Raw genomic sequence first — 16,170 nt, 5'->3', positions numbered from 1 at the left:
AGGGAAAATCGTGCGAGTAGGTACGCAATTGCAGTCAGTTTTGACTGCGATTGCGTTCCGATGTTCGGTTTTTATCGCGCGAGTGCAATGCGTTTTGCACGCGTGTGATAAAAAACCGACTGTGGTACCCAGACCCGAACCCGGACTTTTTCACTGAAGTTCGGGTTTGGGATCGGTATTCTGAATATTTTATTATTTTCCCTTATAACATGGTTATAAGGAAAATAATAGCATTCTTAATACATGTGGCTTTAGGGGGTTAAAAAAAATAAAATGAACTCGCCTCATCCTGTTGTTCGCGCAGCTGGCATAGTCTTCTTTCAGGACCTTTGATGACGTGATTTCTATCTTCATTCAGCAGGACCTGCGCTGACGTCACAGCACTCACCACGTGCAGCCCCATTCATTTCTATGGGGCCTGCGTTGAGTGAAAAACGCAGAATATAGAACATGCTACGATTTTCACGCAACGCACAAGTGATGCGTGAAAATCACTGCTCATCTGAACAGCCCTATTGAAGTGAATGGGTCCGGATTCAGTGCGGGTGCAATGCGTTCACCTCACACATTTGCACTCGCACGGAATTCTCGCCCATGTGAAAGGGGCCTAAGGATGTTTGTCCCTTTATAAAAGTAAAAACGACAGTTTAAACTATTTAAATTTAAACATAATTACTACATCAGGAATTGTATTAAGGGTAGGACTTGCCTGTCTTGCAGGATTCCTCTGTATTTCAGAAATATGTTTTTTACATTTTGAGTTTAATTCAATAAAGTGTCTTCCGCCGACCGACGCGAGCGGGTGATAATCTAACAGCGCTGCAATTATACCATTCTGCAAGATCCATTAGGAGCAGATTTACGGCTCTCCGTTAGATGAAGTGGGGATGCAGTCAGGCACTTACATGGCCACACGACAATGTCTGGGATCCTTTTAAACATTCCTTCCCTGAGTGCAAACATCTCGTGGAGGCAATGACCTGCGGAAAAGAGATTACCATGCATAAGTACTGCGGTCTATAGGAAGCTACCAGGACGTCTGTACAGTCAAAGGAGAGTCACTGCCATAGTATTACAGGTCAACCCGCAGGCATTAAGGTGAGCCTTGTATTTGCAGATTTGATCCATAAGAAATTAGTGAATGAAATCTTCAGAGAGGGGGCCGTGCCCATACAGTTAGTACAGGGGGATGGACTTACCTACTGCATAAGTATACACTACGGGGGAGATTTATCAAACTGATGTAAAGTAGAACCGGCACAGGCTATTTTAACACTTGCGGCAGAGTGATCCGGAAGCAGTTCCGTCGCCGGAACTGCCTGCCGGATCCGGCAATCTGTATGCAAACTGAAAGCATTTGTAGACGGACCTGTCTTACAAACGCATGGCAAGAGCGGATCCGTCTCTCCACATGTCATCCGGAGAAATGGATCCGTTAAATATTTTTTTCACATTTTTACCGGTCTGCGCATGCATGGGGATATGCCTGATCAGTTATTTTCCGGTATAGAGCCCCTAGGACGGAACTCAGCGCCGGAAAAGAAAACCGCTAGTGTGAAAGTACCCTAAGTTGCTTATCGCAACCAATCAGATTCCATCTCTTAATTTCCAAAGGAGCTGTAAAAAATGAATGGTGGAATCTGACTGGTTGCTAGGGGCAACTAAGCCAGTTCTACTTTACACCAGTTTAATAAATCTCCCCCTATATGTCTATGTGCGCCTGTAAAACACAAAATGAGCTCACACCTACTGAATTCAACAAAATATTACAAACTCGGAGCATTCCAAGAGGCGGATTATGACAGGTTTTCTGGGATTAAAAGGGTTTATCCAGGAAAAGATATTTATGACTTATCCTCAGGATGGGTCATCAGTATCGGATCTGTGGGGGCGCGACACCCGGGACCCCGATCAGCTGTTAGAAGAGGCCTTTGCCTGATTCTTCTCCTCCAACCCCCTCATCCCAAACAAGACTACTGCAGGGCTACTTTCACACTTGCGGCAGGACGGATCCGTCCTGCGGCTATTTCGCCGTGCTGCCAGACCGCCGCTCCGTCCCCATTGACTATAATGGGGACGGGGGCGGAGCAGGACACGGCGGTGCACGGCAAAAGCCGCCGGACTAAAAAGCCTGACATGCAGTGATTTTAGTCCGGCGGCCTTTCGCCGTGCACCGCCGCAGCTCCGCCCCTGTCCCCATTATAGTCAATGAGGACGGAGCGGCGGTCCGGCGGTATGGCGAAATAGCCGCAGGACGGATCAGACATGGTGAACAGCCTGTCGGATCCGTCCTGCCGCAAGTGTGAAAGTAGCCTTAGACTACAAGCTCTTGCAAAGTCCTCGTTCCCCTTGGTGGAATAGTTAGTTTGCTACTCCGAATTGTCCGATAGGTCTCACAGGATAGGTCATCAGTATCTAATCAGTGGGGATCTACCCCCCACGATCGGCTGTTTGAGAAGACACCGGCACTCGCAGTAGTTCCGTGGCCTCCTCTCAGCTCATCCCTAAGCCAAGTGACGACCTGTTCATCTATCCCGTGGCCTGGGCGCAGCTCAGTCCCATAGAAGTGAATGGGGCTGAGCGCAATACCGGGCACAGCCGCTATACAATGTACGGCACTGTGCTTGGTAAGCCGAGAGAAGGCCGCGGGGCACAGAGGAGCGCTGTTGGCTTCTCAAACAGCTGATCTGAAGAGGGTCCCGGAAGTCTGGCCACCCCCCTTCCCCCAACCAGATACTGATAAACCCCAAAAATCCTTTTAAGGCTAGTTTCACACCTACGGCTATCCTCTCTGGCTGGCTGATTCGGCAGACAAAAACTGTTGCGTGCAGTGTTTTTTTCCGACCAATTACCAGCATGTTTGCAAGTAGCGGCCGGATCTCTACCGGGCCCGATTATAGTCAATGGGGTCCGGCAGGCAGGCCGTAGTATCTGGCAATGCAAGATCCGGAGAACTCAGCCGCAGATGTGAAAGTAGCCCAACACGGTGCTCAGCCTGAACGCACTGATAGATACACTATGCCCCGATCTATTTCTGATGATGCGTTGTACAGTATTTGAGCTCGAAATGCATCATTCAAATAAAAGGGATCTTACCGGAGAATTATATTGTTCTAGTCTTTTCAAAAAGCAGCACCAATTGTAAAAAATGGATATACAAAATTTATTTTAAGGGGTAAAATTTTATCCCAAGCCATCAAGTGCACAGACTGTGTTTTGGACGCTTGCAGCATCAGGTCCTTTTCTCTATACACATAGAAACGACGTTCCTCACCGTGAGCTCGGAAAACCCGGTCTTCAACATCTTGAGAGAAAGAAATTCCAATGGCTTTGATGTCCTGGATGAAGCCCTCGTTGACGATAGCTGGGGGGGCATCGCTTACATTTAAAGATGCCTAATAAAGAAACATTGGTGATTAACAGGGCGGCCGCGCATGCAATCTGCTTCCTATAATTGGACTTTAAGAACACTTGAGTGTAGCGCTGGAACAGTATGGTAGACGTCCAAGAAGGGATCAATACCCGCTAACAGCCCGGTATTACTCAAAGTGCTGGAGCACCCGGATAAGCCAACTCATCAAAGCCTGGATGAAGCATGTGAATGGATCAGAAAGTTAGCGGAGGAGAGCACATTAAAATATCAATACAGTCCTAAGTGCAATGCATTATGTGTGGTGCCCGAGGAGGTGCCATATTTCACCAGATTGATATCATTATAAAAGTGCAGCCCTTCAGAATTAAAGGGGTTGTTCTACACCTGGATCTGAATATTTTTTGTAATTGCATGTACAGTAATTAGAAATTTAGTATAGCCACAGAGTGCTGCTTGTTTTCCATATTTCTCTGTCCAGCTCCATAACATGGCTGAGGTGGTCGCACATGCTCAGTTCCATCCTTCAATTGCCACCAGTTGTATCTACTGGGACAGTTACAGGGAAAGAGCTGCAGCAGAAAGAACACGGCCCTTGAGATGTTATAGGGCTGTGATGGCTAACCTCCGGCACTGCAGCTGTGGTAAAACTACAACTCCCATATATAGAAATGAATGGAGCACGCTGGGAGTAGTAGTTTCACCACAGCTGGAGCGCCGGAGGTTAGCCATCACTGTTATAGGGTAAGAGCTACAGCAGAAAGGACACTCCCCCTGAACTGTGATCCGGAGAGCGCTGAACTAGAAAGGACACACAACCCAGAGCTGCCATAGAGAGAGCTACAGCAGAAAGGATGTGCCCCTTTAGCTGCAGTAGAGAGAGAGGGAGAGCTAAAGCAGAAAGGACACACCCACCGAGCTGCCACAGGGAGAGCTAAAGCAGAAAGGACACACCCACTGAGCTGCCACAGGGAGAGCTAGAGCAGAAAGGATGTGCCCCTTTAGCTGCAGTAGAGAGAGAGGGAGAGCTAAAGCAGAAAGGACACACCCACTGAGCTGCCACAGGGAGAGCTAAAGCAGAAAGGACACACCCTCTAAGCTGCAGTAGGGAGAGAGGGAGAGCTAAAGCAGAAAGGACACACCCTCTAAGCTGCAGTAGGGAGAGAGGGAGAGCTAAAGCAAAAAGGACACACCCACTGAGCTGCAGTAGGGAGAGAGGGAGAGCTAAAGCAGAAAGGACACACCCACTAAGCTGCAGTAGGGAGAGAGGGAGAGCTAAAGCAGAAAGGACACACCCACTGAGCTGCAGTAGGGAGAGAGGGAGAGCTAAAGCAGAAAGGACACACAACCCTGAGCTGCCATAGAGAGAGCTGCAGCAGAAAGGATGTGCCCTTTAGCTGCAGTAGGGAGAGAGGGAGAGCTAAAGCAGAAAGGACACACCCACCGAGCTGCCAGCTATTAAAAAATAAATAAATAATTGAGCAAAGCAAGTGCAGCAATGAATGGGGGGGGGGGGTGTCTCTGGATGGTTCTAGCTGTGTAAGAAAGACTGTCCGATTCTCATTTTTTTATATTTATCACTGGATAACCCCTTTAATGGTAAACTGAAAAAGGTTCCAGGCTGGGTGACAACCAGAGCGACTACCATTACAGCTCCCGTAGAGGAGGTCACAGGAGGCAGGAGTCCTCGCTGGACACCATAATGCAATGTGCCAACTGGACAACTCTTTAAACTGCAAAAAATTCTGTGTGATGGAAAAAAATAAGGTTTGATAAGAAGGTGCCCAGAGCAATCGTCCAGAGGTTGCACTTACTCGAGAGGTAGATCTGTGATCCAGACTAGCACCAAATGTCTTCTCCATCCATTCTCGCAAGGCCGGAAGCACCATACCACTCAGTTTATACCTGAAAAACAACACAAGAGAATTCCCATCATATATCCATCTCTCCGGGACTGTTCTGTACGTTAGGACCAGGCAGGTCACAGGGGCCACACTAGGTAACGCTGCACCTCTGACGGGCTGGTTCCAGTTGATGCATTTTCCTGCAGCGGAGACTAGAGCGTCTTCTGCCGCTAGATCCGCTTCACGTTAGGAAAGCCCAGCAGTCTCTCAATGAGTTCAACAGTTACTCCAAGGATCTGTACTCTAGACCGACGAGGGATGAGAATGACATAGGATCATATCTAGCTGCTACACCTATTCCCACACGGTCCTCCGATTCTGCCCCATATCTAGATGAACCATTAGAATTAGAAGAACTTAAAATGGCTCTTACTTCTTTCCCCAAAGAAAAGGCTCCAGGTTGCGATGGCCTACCCGCTGAGTTTCTTTAACGCTATCATGAGACTCTTCTTCCTCATCTGTTAGAAACCTTTAATGATGCTTTGCGACTAAGGACACTGCCAACCTGTATGAGGGAAACCATCGTGGTGGTACTTCAAAAACCCGGTAGAGGACCCAAATTTTCCTGAATCCTATAGGCCCATTTCCCTTCTGACAACGGATGTAAAAATACTAGCGAAGGTACTTGCCAATAGACTAAATAAGGTTATCTCCACACTTGTACTATAAACCTCCGGAGAGTTTTTTTTAAATCTCCAGAGATAGGTAGACACCGGAGGATGCTGTGATAGGTTATCCCTCGACGCAGCCAAAGCGTTCGATAGTGTAAATGGGCATATTTGTGGGAAGTGATGAGTTATGGGGTTTGGCTATGGTTTTAGTCATGGGTTAAATTACTATATACCTCGCCAGTAGCTAGGATCAGAGCAAATGGGGGTCGATCAACAATTTACATTGCACAGAGGAACGAGACAGGGTTGCTTTCCACGATACATCTTGTAGTCCCGTAATTGGAGATAGTTAATATGATATCTACCTATATGTATGGGAGTACATGGCGTCACCTCGGCGGATGTTTTCTACTTACGCATTATATTCTCTGAACAGTTAACAGGGTGAGGGCACTTTCACACTAGCGTTATTCCTTTCCGGGAATTGGGTCTCAATACCGGGGAAAAAAAACGCATCAGTTTTGTCCTAATGCATCCCGAATGGAAAGTAATCTGTTCCGTATGCATCAGGATTTCTTCCGTTCCGTCCCTTGTATGGTACTTGACCGGACAAAATACCGGAACAATACCGCACTCTATAGAGATGTATTAATGCCGGATGAGGTACCAAGTGTTTTGGAAATTGCTGCATCACTGGATCCGGTTTTCCAATCTGCGCATGCGCTGGGATATAGGAGGAGCTAGTTTCTTTTTTGATCTTTGAATACCGGATCCGTTATTCCAGAGACGACAGATCCAGTCTAACAGATCCGGAAAAAAACAACTGTTTGTATACGGATTGCCGGATCTGCCCACCAGATTCTAAAAACGCTAGTGTGAGAGTGCCTCGAGTGGTATCTCTGCTGGATTGTTGTTGTTGTCGGGGAGGGGGGATTTTACAGTTTATGAAACATTGTGGTAATTTACCGGTTTTACATATGACACTGTGAAAATGGACATACTACGTGCTATGTTTATATCCTATTCATTGCACCAGAATGTGTTTTATTGTATGAAAAAGTTTTATTTTAATAAAAATTATACCTGGTAAAAAAAAAAAAAAAAGAATGTACAGCAGTCACAGGCGTGCACAAGTGCGAGGATTGACCAAGTCCAACCCTTCTTTCTTTCGATATATATTATTGGTAGTGGTCTCAGCTCATGGTCTGCCATCTTAAAGACCAGAGGTTGAGGACATCAGTTTTAGTAATTATTACTATTTTCATAAATCATTAGTTCTACAGCACCTATTCTTATGTACTCTTCCCTCTGTTATTCCTCCTAGAAATGTAAGAATAAATTGATAACTAAGTGCTATCAGTTGCGGGGGAGTGCCTGTGAAAGGACACATCCTTTTGACAATGGCAGGCTATGTCGGGGACACGTCCCTTTGACCCAGGGGGGAATGGGAACGCCCTGTTAATTTATTCATAAATATTAAAGAGGAATACAAGAGGAACAGCACAAAGCAGAATGATGAGAAAAGATTTTACTGAACAGCATGTCGGGATAAGTGTAAGAAGTCCCCTTTAAAAGGGGTTGTCTGATTAAAGGGGTTATCTAGGAATTTATATTGATGAGCTATCCTCAGATCGGTGGGGGTCTTACTGCCGGGACCCTGACCAATTAGCTGTTAGAAGAGGCTGGCCGGGATAACTAGGCCATGTGATTGATGTACAGTGACGCCACATGGCCTAGTTATCCGCAACAAGCACCGCCACTATACAACGTACAGCGCTGTGTTTGGTAAGCCTATAAGCACAAGATATGGGATAAGTGCCTGATCAGCGGGGTTCCAACTGCCTGCGCTCCCCAGTTTGAATGGAACGGCGGTCACACTCTATGGGGCTGCTGAAGACAACTGAGCGCTTGTGTCGGCGGACACGCACATGTATCTACCACTCCATTCAAACAGGGGAGCACGGGTCCCATTCTCATAATTGGTAGGGGCCCCAGCAGTCAAACCACCACCGATCACTTACCCCCTAGCCTGCGGATTAGGGGATATGTTTCCTTAAGGGGAACAACCCCCCCCCCCTCCTAAACCTATTAAACCCCATAAGGTAACCGTAAGTTTAGAGTCTCCTTACAAACCCCCAGCAATGTCCTGACTCTGATCCCCCAGAGCCATCATTCTCCTAGATAGGAGGTATCCCAAATCCCTACCGAGCAAGAGAATGTCCCACAGCTCTACAAGATTTATTAAAGTGCGGTAGAAAAATAACCTCGCTGACAAAATCTCCCATTACCCTCTCCCACAGACACTGTTTACTTAAACTACTCCGCTCAGAAAAGGAGCCGTTTCAGCACATTTTTCTGCTCCATGATCAACCGTATCAGATGCATGTCCGAAGCCTGATGAACACTGCCGGGCGAAGCCCTTGTGCTGCAATCTGCACGGCGTCTGTAGTGCGCTGGCTGGGTGACGTAAACCGCCGCTCCGCACCGGGGCCGGGCCAGAATTCATTACCAGGTCAGGAGCAAGGAAATGCAGAGGAATAATAAAGGAGCACGGAACGCTACATGGGGTATAGGGGCTGGGGTGTGATCCCAAAGAACAGTCTGACATCAGAGCCGATTAGACACATAAGAAAAAAAATATATATATAATAAAATCACACAATACATGAAATCTCAGCCAAAAATGATCCAATAGTTCAGAATGTTGAAAAGGGGAAGTTTAAAGGGGACCTACTAGCACTCCCGACATGCCGGACTAAATAATCACATTCCCTGTTAAAAAATGCTAAATTAAGCAATTCCTCCATTACTCCTCCTGGAAACGCATCACTAAATTGACAAGTGGGTCTTAACACATTCTATGTTGATAGTCTCCGGCTGTGTAGGGGCCCACTTGGATAGGCCCACTTGGATTGAACGCATCCATAGATATCCAGGAGGGATAACAGAGGAACAGCACATCCAATAGTTCAGAATGTCTAAAAAGTGGAATGTAAAGAGGACCTGCCACATCTCCCGACTTGTCCAACTGACTAAATATTCACATTCCCCCTTAAATAACAAACTATTCTGGAGACTTTCCTTATAACTTCAACTCATAAAAATGCCTCTGTTACTCCTCCTGGAAATAAACCACTATTCTGATAAGTGGGCGTTACCACACTTTCCAATATGTGCCGACAGGCTCTGGCTGTGTAGGGGCATAGAAACGCCTACTTGTATCTAATGTATCCATACAGCTCGAGAAGGAATAACAGAAGAGCATCACATGCAATAGTTTAGAATATAGAAAAAGTGGAATTTGCCGAGGACCTGCCACCACTCCTGACATTTATATTTGGCTAAATGATTGCATTCCCCATTAAATCACCATTTGAGAGACTTTCCTTAAAACTTGAAACTGTAAAATCCTTCTATTACTCCTCCTAGAAATGTATGAAAATTGACAGCTGGGCTTTACCACACTGTCCAATCTATGCCGACAGGCTCTGTAGGGCCACAGAAACACCCACGTCGCCTGGATAACATCTCTTCTTTGCTGCTACTGAAAGCGCGTTGGTAGCGGGCACTGCCAGGCAGTGATGGGAACGAGAGCTGGCCGTGCGGGGACCAGGAGCGACGCAGGGAGCCAGGTCAGTAAAATCAGTGTGAGGGGCCCGGCCAGGAGGGGGGCATTTCAAGCCTTGGATAACCCTTTTAATGTCATGTTTGGTGTAAATCCAATAAAAATTCATTCTAATCTAAAATTAGTAATTACTAAACCCAGTGTGCCCATGACCTGTATATGTTGGCTGACTGACCATTTATTCTACATTGCCGTTATCTGCAGGAGGAGACCTCCCTTAAAAAGAACACATGAAAAAGAGCAATAAGCCCTAATGAACTAGAGCCTCCACTTTGGCTTTTACCCAGGAACCCTCGCACGCCTCCCCACATACTCCAGCTTGGAGCAGTGTTTAAAGGAGTTCTATGGGAATTACATATTGATGATCTAGCCTCAGGATAGGTCATCAATATGAGAGAGGTGGGGGTCCTGGGTGTCAGACACCCACCTATCAGCTGTACTCAGGCCTCTTCCTAATCCATGTGACATCACGTTCATCTGTCACATGGCCTGGACACAGCTCGGCCCTATTGAAGTGAATGGGGCTGAGCTGCAATACCGAGCACAACCACAATACAATCTACGGCGCTGTGCTTGGATAGCTGCAAGAAGGCTGCGGTGCTTCCTCAAGCAGCTGATCTGAGGATGGGTCATCGATATGTAAATCCCGGAGAACCCCTTTAATGGTGTTCTTTTTTTTTTTTCCTTTTTTTTTTTTTTTTTTTTTTTCTTAACTAAAGTCAAAAGAGGATATAAAAGTATAAACCAGACACCTTGGCAGCAAGTGTTCAATTTTCCTGCAGCGCCACCACAGGGGAAAGAAAGGATTACACAGTCTCAAGTCCTCCAGAGGGTAATACATTCTTTGAAGCCACTCTGGTAGGGATGAGCAAACTTCTGCTTTAGAAGTTCGCGTTGGGGGTCATCGCAGAATTGCGTTCTGGACCATACACCAACCTAAACTTCTAAAACAGAAGTTCGCTCATCCCTACACTTTGGCTAACAGATGTGGGTCCTGAGTGTGGGACCCGACTCTCTCGAATCAAATAGAGGATTAAAAAATAAAAAATATACCCTTTAATGTTCCTTTTTTTCCCCTCTTTGGCATTTTTCTCTACAGAGAAAGTGACGTGAAAAACACCTGAAAAAAAGCCATGTTGCGGAAAGACAAAAAAAAACACACACCACCTAATGAATAAAAACGTGTTTTTGTCCAGTGTTTCATCTCCCACAGACCTTCTGCCAACATCTGAAGATGGTGGTTTTACCGCAAAAAAAATAAATAAAAAAAATAAATAAATAGAGAAAAGCAGAAATACACCACTTACGCTAATTTTAGATATCAGGGGTACAAGAAAATAAAAAAATTCTCTTTCGCCACCTTATTTTTGGACCACCAAGAAACACGTGTTTTTTCAGAGACGATTCTTAGAACCCGCGGCGCGGTACAGTACCCCATCAAACAAATCTCATCTACACTTTGCTTCTCCCCATGCAGAGTATCACCCGCCGTGCAGACTTAGAACTCTGCAGGATGTCAATTAAGCTTGCGGATATTTTGTGCGGGTTTGATGCAGAAACGCAGAAATTTGTGTGCAGGGCCCCCTAAAGAAGAACTTTCATACTGCCTGAAATCCTAGCAGGGACCCAGTTCCCTGGTGGCCCCTGAATCAGTATTTCCACGATGTGCCTATTGCACACGAGGTGGGCCCCCCGCACGCAGACACTCTACTCCTTGCAGGTCGTTTGGCTGATTTAACGCCCCTTGTTTTGCCGACGTACTTATTAATTAATGAACACGAAGAGTGCATCGCTGGCTCCTGCCTGCCGAGATATAGCGTGTAATGCCACGTCTATTGTCTCCAGACCCCCGAGAGACAAGGTGCTCGGGGTGGACACAGAGAATATTGTCTGGGGTTTATCTCCTGAGCGCCAGGCGCTTAGCATGTGAAGAACAGATGCGGATTATTTATTGGGTGGTTTCGCTGATTCGTCAGCCAGCAGTAAACGCTGGGAATATTCTGCTACCACCAGGCCGGGAAATGCAGCAATTACAATCAGAGCGCTGTTCCCATCATTCATCCCAGCCTGCAGATAAAGCTGGCCGATAACGCACTACACAATGCTACCGCTGGCATATAGATCTCTGCTGACCGCGGCGGACGTCTTTCGCCTTCTTCCAGGAGGATTTGAGCACAATATGCTGGACCTCACATGCTGGGAACACGGGCACGTCTCAGGAAATCCTTGAGGGCCTCTTCCACACAAGCGAGTTTTACCGTCCAGGGGCGATGCGCGTAGTGAACCCTAAACCATTCATTTCAATGGGTCATCATCTCTGCGCTCAGGAAAAATCCCAGCATGTTCTATATTGCGCGTTTTTCAAGCAGCTCTGAATGGGGCTTGCATGGAAAACGGAAGCAGTCCAGATGCAATGCGTTTTCCAATGATCGTTGCTAGCAGATCATAAGTGTTAGCGCTCATGCATATGACCGTATGCCCTCCGAGACATACGGTCTGTAAGCGGGCCATATGTCCTGGAGCGGCATTGATCGTGCGCACAGCATCATAGGTTACTATGATGCTGTGCGCATCGGGCTGCCCGGGGGGTTATTGTCCCGCACTCATAATATCATAGTCAAAATTGCGGAACGGATGTGGACCCATTCATTTTCAATGGGGCCGCAAAAGATGTGGACAGCACACAGTGTGCTGTCAGCATCCACATTTCCGTTCCGCAGCCCCAGCAAAAAAAATAGAACATGTCCTATTCTTGTCTGCAAATACAGACAAGAAAAAGGCATTACTACTATAGTGCCGCACATGACCGGTGTCCGTGTTTTGCATATCCGCAATTTGCGGACGTGTGAATGGACCCTAAGGGGCGTCTGTCAGCAGATTTGTACCTATGACACTGGCTGACCTGTTACATGTGCACTTGGCAGCTGAAGGCGTCTGTGTTGCTCCCATGTTCATATGTGTCCACATCGCTCAGAAAAAATGAGGTTTAAATATATGCAAATGAGCCTCTAGGAGCAACGGGGGCGTTACCATTACACCTAGAGGCTCTGCGCTCTCTGCAACGGCCGCGTCCTCTGTACAGATTGACAGGGTCAGGTGTGATGACGTCTCCTCTGCCTCGCCCTGTCAAAGTGGAGAGGGAGCTGTAGAGAGAGCAGAGCTTCTAGGTGTAATGGCAACGCCCCCGTTGCTCCTAGGGGCCAATTTGCCTAGATTAAAACATAATTTTTCTCAGCAATGCGGGCACATATGAACATAGGAACAACACAGATGTCTTCTGCTGCCAAGCTCTCTCTGCACTGATTGACGGGGCCAGGCAGTGGAAACGCGATCGCCCCTGGCCCTGCCGAGGGTGCAGCAGGATGAGACCAAATACTGATGACCTATCTTCCGCAGCTGCAGTGTGTAGTATATAAAACTCCTCATAGATTGTAAGCTCTTGCGAGCAGAGTCCTCATTCCTCTTGTAATTATTGACTTGCCTGTTGCCATGTTATCTATGATCCCCTGCGGAATACTGGCGCTATATAAAGATTATTATTATTAAAAATCTCAAAATTAGAAAATTCTGGCGGGGGAAAGTCTTTACCTGATAGAATAAAGAAATAAATGAGCTGTGATGGAAGGGACTTCTGCACACAATGGCAGCAAATGTAACCCCCTGATGACAGATTTACACGGCGGCGGGGACTACGAGTTTTTCACCACTGCTACGTTCTAACTACTTGGCATGACTTTTCATAAAGAGCAATGGTGATAGCACAACATTAGGGGATTGCTATCCAAGCGCCTTTATTTCTCTTCTCTCCCCCAGAAAGGATTGGTGTCTATGTCAAAGAGGACGCCCGCCCCTTTAAAATGTTTTCCAGCAGGGCTCATGCTCTGTTTACACAAGGCTCCACCAACTGTGCGGTGCTTCAGGATTGGCTGGTTCCCGGAATAAGGGCGTCACCAGCCGTCCAAAATGATGGATTAGGGGGCGTCAGCTCCAGATAAAAACACCCCGCCATTGGATACGGTCATGTGTGACTTGGCAAACGGATTTACATATGCCCGCCTGCACAATTTAACCATTTGAAGGTCTGGCTTTCAGCAAAGGGAGGCTTGCTGGTACTACAGCACCATCTACAGGCACTGGGAGGAATTGTTCCTTCTAAGTGAAAGCAGCAGCTCCTACATTAATAACAGGACCTTTTTTTTTTTCCCTTTTGACTAATTGCTACATTTGATAAACAAAATGGACCAAATAATTAACAGATATAAACAACCAATGATCCCAGAAGAAATCAATCAATTAATTAATTACATTTAGTCTGAATAAGACGCTAAGGCCCCTTGCAGACGAGCGCATTAGGTCCGGATGCTTTCATTGAAAAATGCACAATTTCGCAAGCAAGTTCATTTAGTTTAGTTTTGTTCAGCTTTTATTGCGCGGGTGCAAAGCGATTTAATGCGTTTTGCACGCACGTGATTAAAAAACTGAATGTTTACAAACAACATCTCTTAGCAACCATCCGTTAAAAAAAACGCAAGCAAGTGCGGATGCTTGCGATTTTCACGCAGCCCCATTCACTTCTATGGGGCCAGCGCAGAATATAGAACATGCTGCGATTTTCACGCAACGCACAAGTGATGTGTGAAAACCAACGTTCATGTACACAGACCCATTGAAATGAATGGGTCCAGATTCCGTGCGTTCGCAAGTTCGCATCACGTATTGCACCCGCGCGGAATACTTGCTCGTGTGAAAGGGGCCTAAAAGCGCAAGATTTGAAGCAGCTTTTTCCTTTACAGGAACGGTCAACATCACATCTACTGATCTCAACCACGATCAATCAAGAAAAAAAACCGTAATTTCTTCAAAGTTCATTTCTAAATTCCGTAGTAATGTCATTGTCGCCAGTACCCGTTCCCCTTTTCTTTCTTACCTCTTGCCGGTGAATTCGGCCTGGCCCTTCTTGTTGAACGTGAACTTGGAATCGTTGTAACCCCATCCGTTCCACTTCAGAAGCTCTTGTCTTCAGGGGGGAAAAAAAAAAAAAGAGAAAAACATGTCACACATAGGACTACACGGTCACACGCGCGTCTACGTCTGTATACTTATGGAAGAACTCCTTTACACGCAACCACCACGCATTTCAATCCTTTTAGCAGCACTGATCACGTGTTCTGACATTTTGTACATGAGCTTGTATTGATACATTAGATATAGAGATGCCCAGGGAAAAAATACCAAACCCAGAGCATGATGTGGTCGGAAAAAATAAAAATAAAATAAAAAGTCCCCCCCAAAAAAACGTGTTTTGTATGCTGTACATTGTAAAATGCACTTTAGATTTTAAGGTGACACCTACGGGAAAAAAAGCACGTATAAAAGCTTAAATCTGTCACACACGTAAACTGAAGGCCCGCGTCACAGTGGCTCTGGTGATCCGGCTCACTTCCCCTTTGGAGTGATGCAGAAAACGTCGGGAGGGGTACTGAAGCCAGAACCGATGGTTTTCTATGGGATAGTTCACATACATTTGATACAACCCTTACCACCCCGGATGTCAAATTGCGCCCAACAGAAAAACTCTGCATGCTACGTTTTCCTGTCCAGCGACATCAGTCTACAGATGCCGGACCGGTGCGCTGAAGTGCAGTGCACATATGATAGTGGCGTCCAGCTCCTGGCCTATAACAACTGGCTGGGCACTTGGCCTGTGCGAGCCTCCCATACGCCTGAAACACAGCGAAACCTCTTTGAGACGACCACCCAAAATTACAGTAAGAAGATGGTGAGTAGATTTATAGTACACCGTGGAAGAGACAATACGTCACAGAAAATCTGGTCTGGATAAAGAGGTCATCTTCCTAAGGCCTCATGCACACGACCGTGTCCGTTTTGAGGTCCACAAAACATGGATGCTGGCTGTAGGCATTCCGCATTTAGCGGAATGGAACGTCTGGCCCTCAACAGACCAGCCATGTCTGTTTTTTTTGTTGTTTTTTTAGCGGGGCCACGGAACGGACGTGCAAAAACGGTCATCACACAGAGTGCTATCTGTATCTTTTGCGGCCCCAGGTGAAGCTGATATGTCAACATCCGACTCGCAAAAAAGCGGCTCGGAGGCGGACCGAAACCATGGCCCTGTGCATGAGGCCTAAAGAGGTGGCGTTTTCAAGAAGTTTGACTTTACACATATTTTGTGTAGTCCGTGTCTTACTCAGCTTAACTACGTGAATGGCATTTCATTATTGAGCACAGGTGTCATAAAAAATAAAATGTATATTATGTTTTCTTTTAAAAAATTAAATACAAATAAGGGGCTGTTCACATCTTTGTTGTATGTTTATATGAAGAAAAAAAAACGCATAAAAACCTGCAAATTTTTTTTTTTAAGTATGTTTTGTGAAAACTGTTTTATTAAAAAAATGAATAAAAATAACTTAAAAAGGCATCATTAGAAAACAAATAGATATATTTGAGACTGAGTGCAATAAAAAAAAAATCTATATTTTATTTTTATTTTTTTCCTTTGCAGGACAGAAAAGCCTGGTATGGTACACTAGGCTGTCCTTCAAAAATTAAAAAATAAATAAAAAATTAATTAAATGTACAAAAAAACTGTGACAAACGAAGTCTGCCTTTTTTAACCATGTTTGCCCAATTATAGTC

At 45.9% G+C, this 16,170-nt stretch overlaps 1 protein-coding gene across 1 annotated transcript in view; it reads right to left on the bottom strand.

Moving 5' to 3' along the window:
- The window catches only part of AGPS (alkylglycerone phosphate synthase), a 177,821-nt gene that overhangs the window by 119,753 nt on the left and 41,898 nt on the right, over positions 1-16,170 (bottom strand). Inside the window, exons 2-5 of the mRNA XM_044304288.1 lie at positions 14,438-14,527; positions 5,185-5,275; positions 3,275-3,395; positions 906-980 (exon numbers count right to left, since the gene is read on the bottom strand). Of these exons, the coding sequence (XP_044160223.1) occupies positions 906-980; positions 3,275-3,395; positions 5,185-5,275; positions 14,438-14,527 (377 nt within the window). The remainder of the gene's footprint in view (positions 1-905; positions 981-3,274; positions 3,396-5,184; positions 5,276-14,437; positions 14,528-16,170) is intronic.

Source organism: Bufo gargarizans, chromosome 8, assembly GCF_014858855.1.
Source record: "Bufo gargarizans isolate SCDJY-AF-19 chromosome 8, ASM1485885v1, whole genome shotgun sequence".
Classification (NCBI taxonomy): domain Eukaryota; kingdom Metazoa; phylum Chordata; class Amphibia; order Anura; family Bufonidae; genus Bufo; species Bufo gargarizans.
Note: the sequence above shows the minus strand (reverse complement) of the source record. Positions and strands in the feature narration are given on the sequence as shown.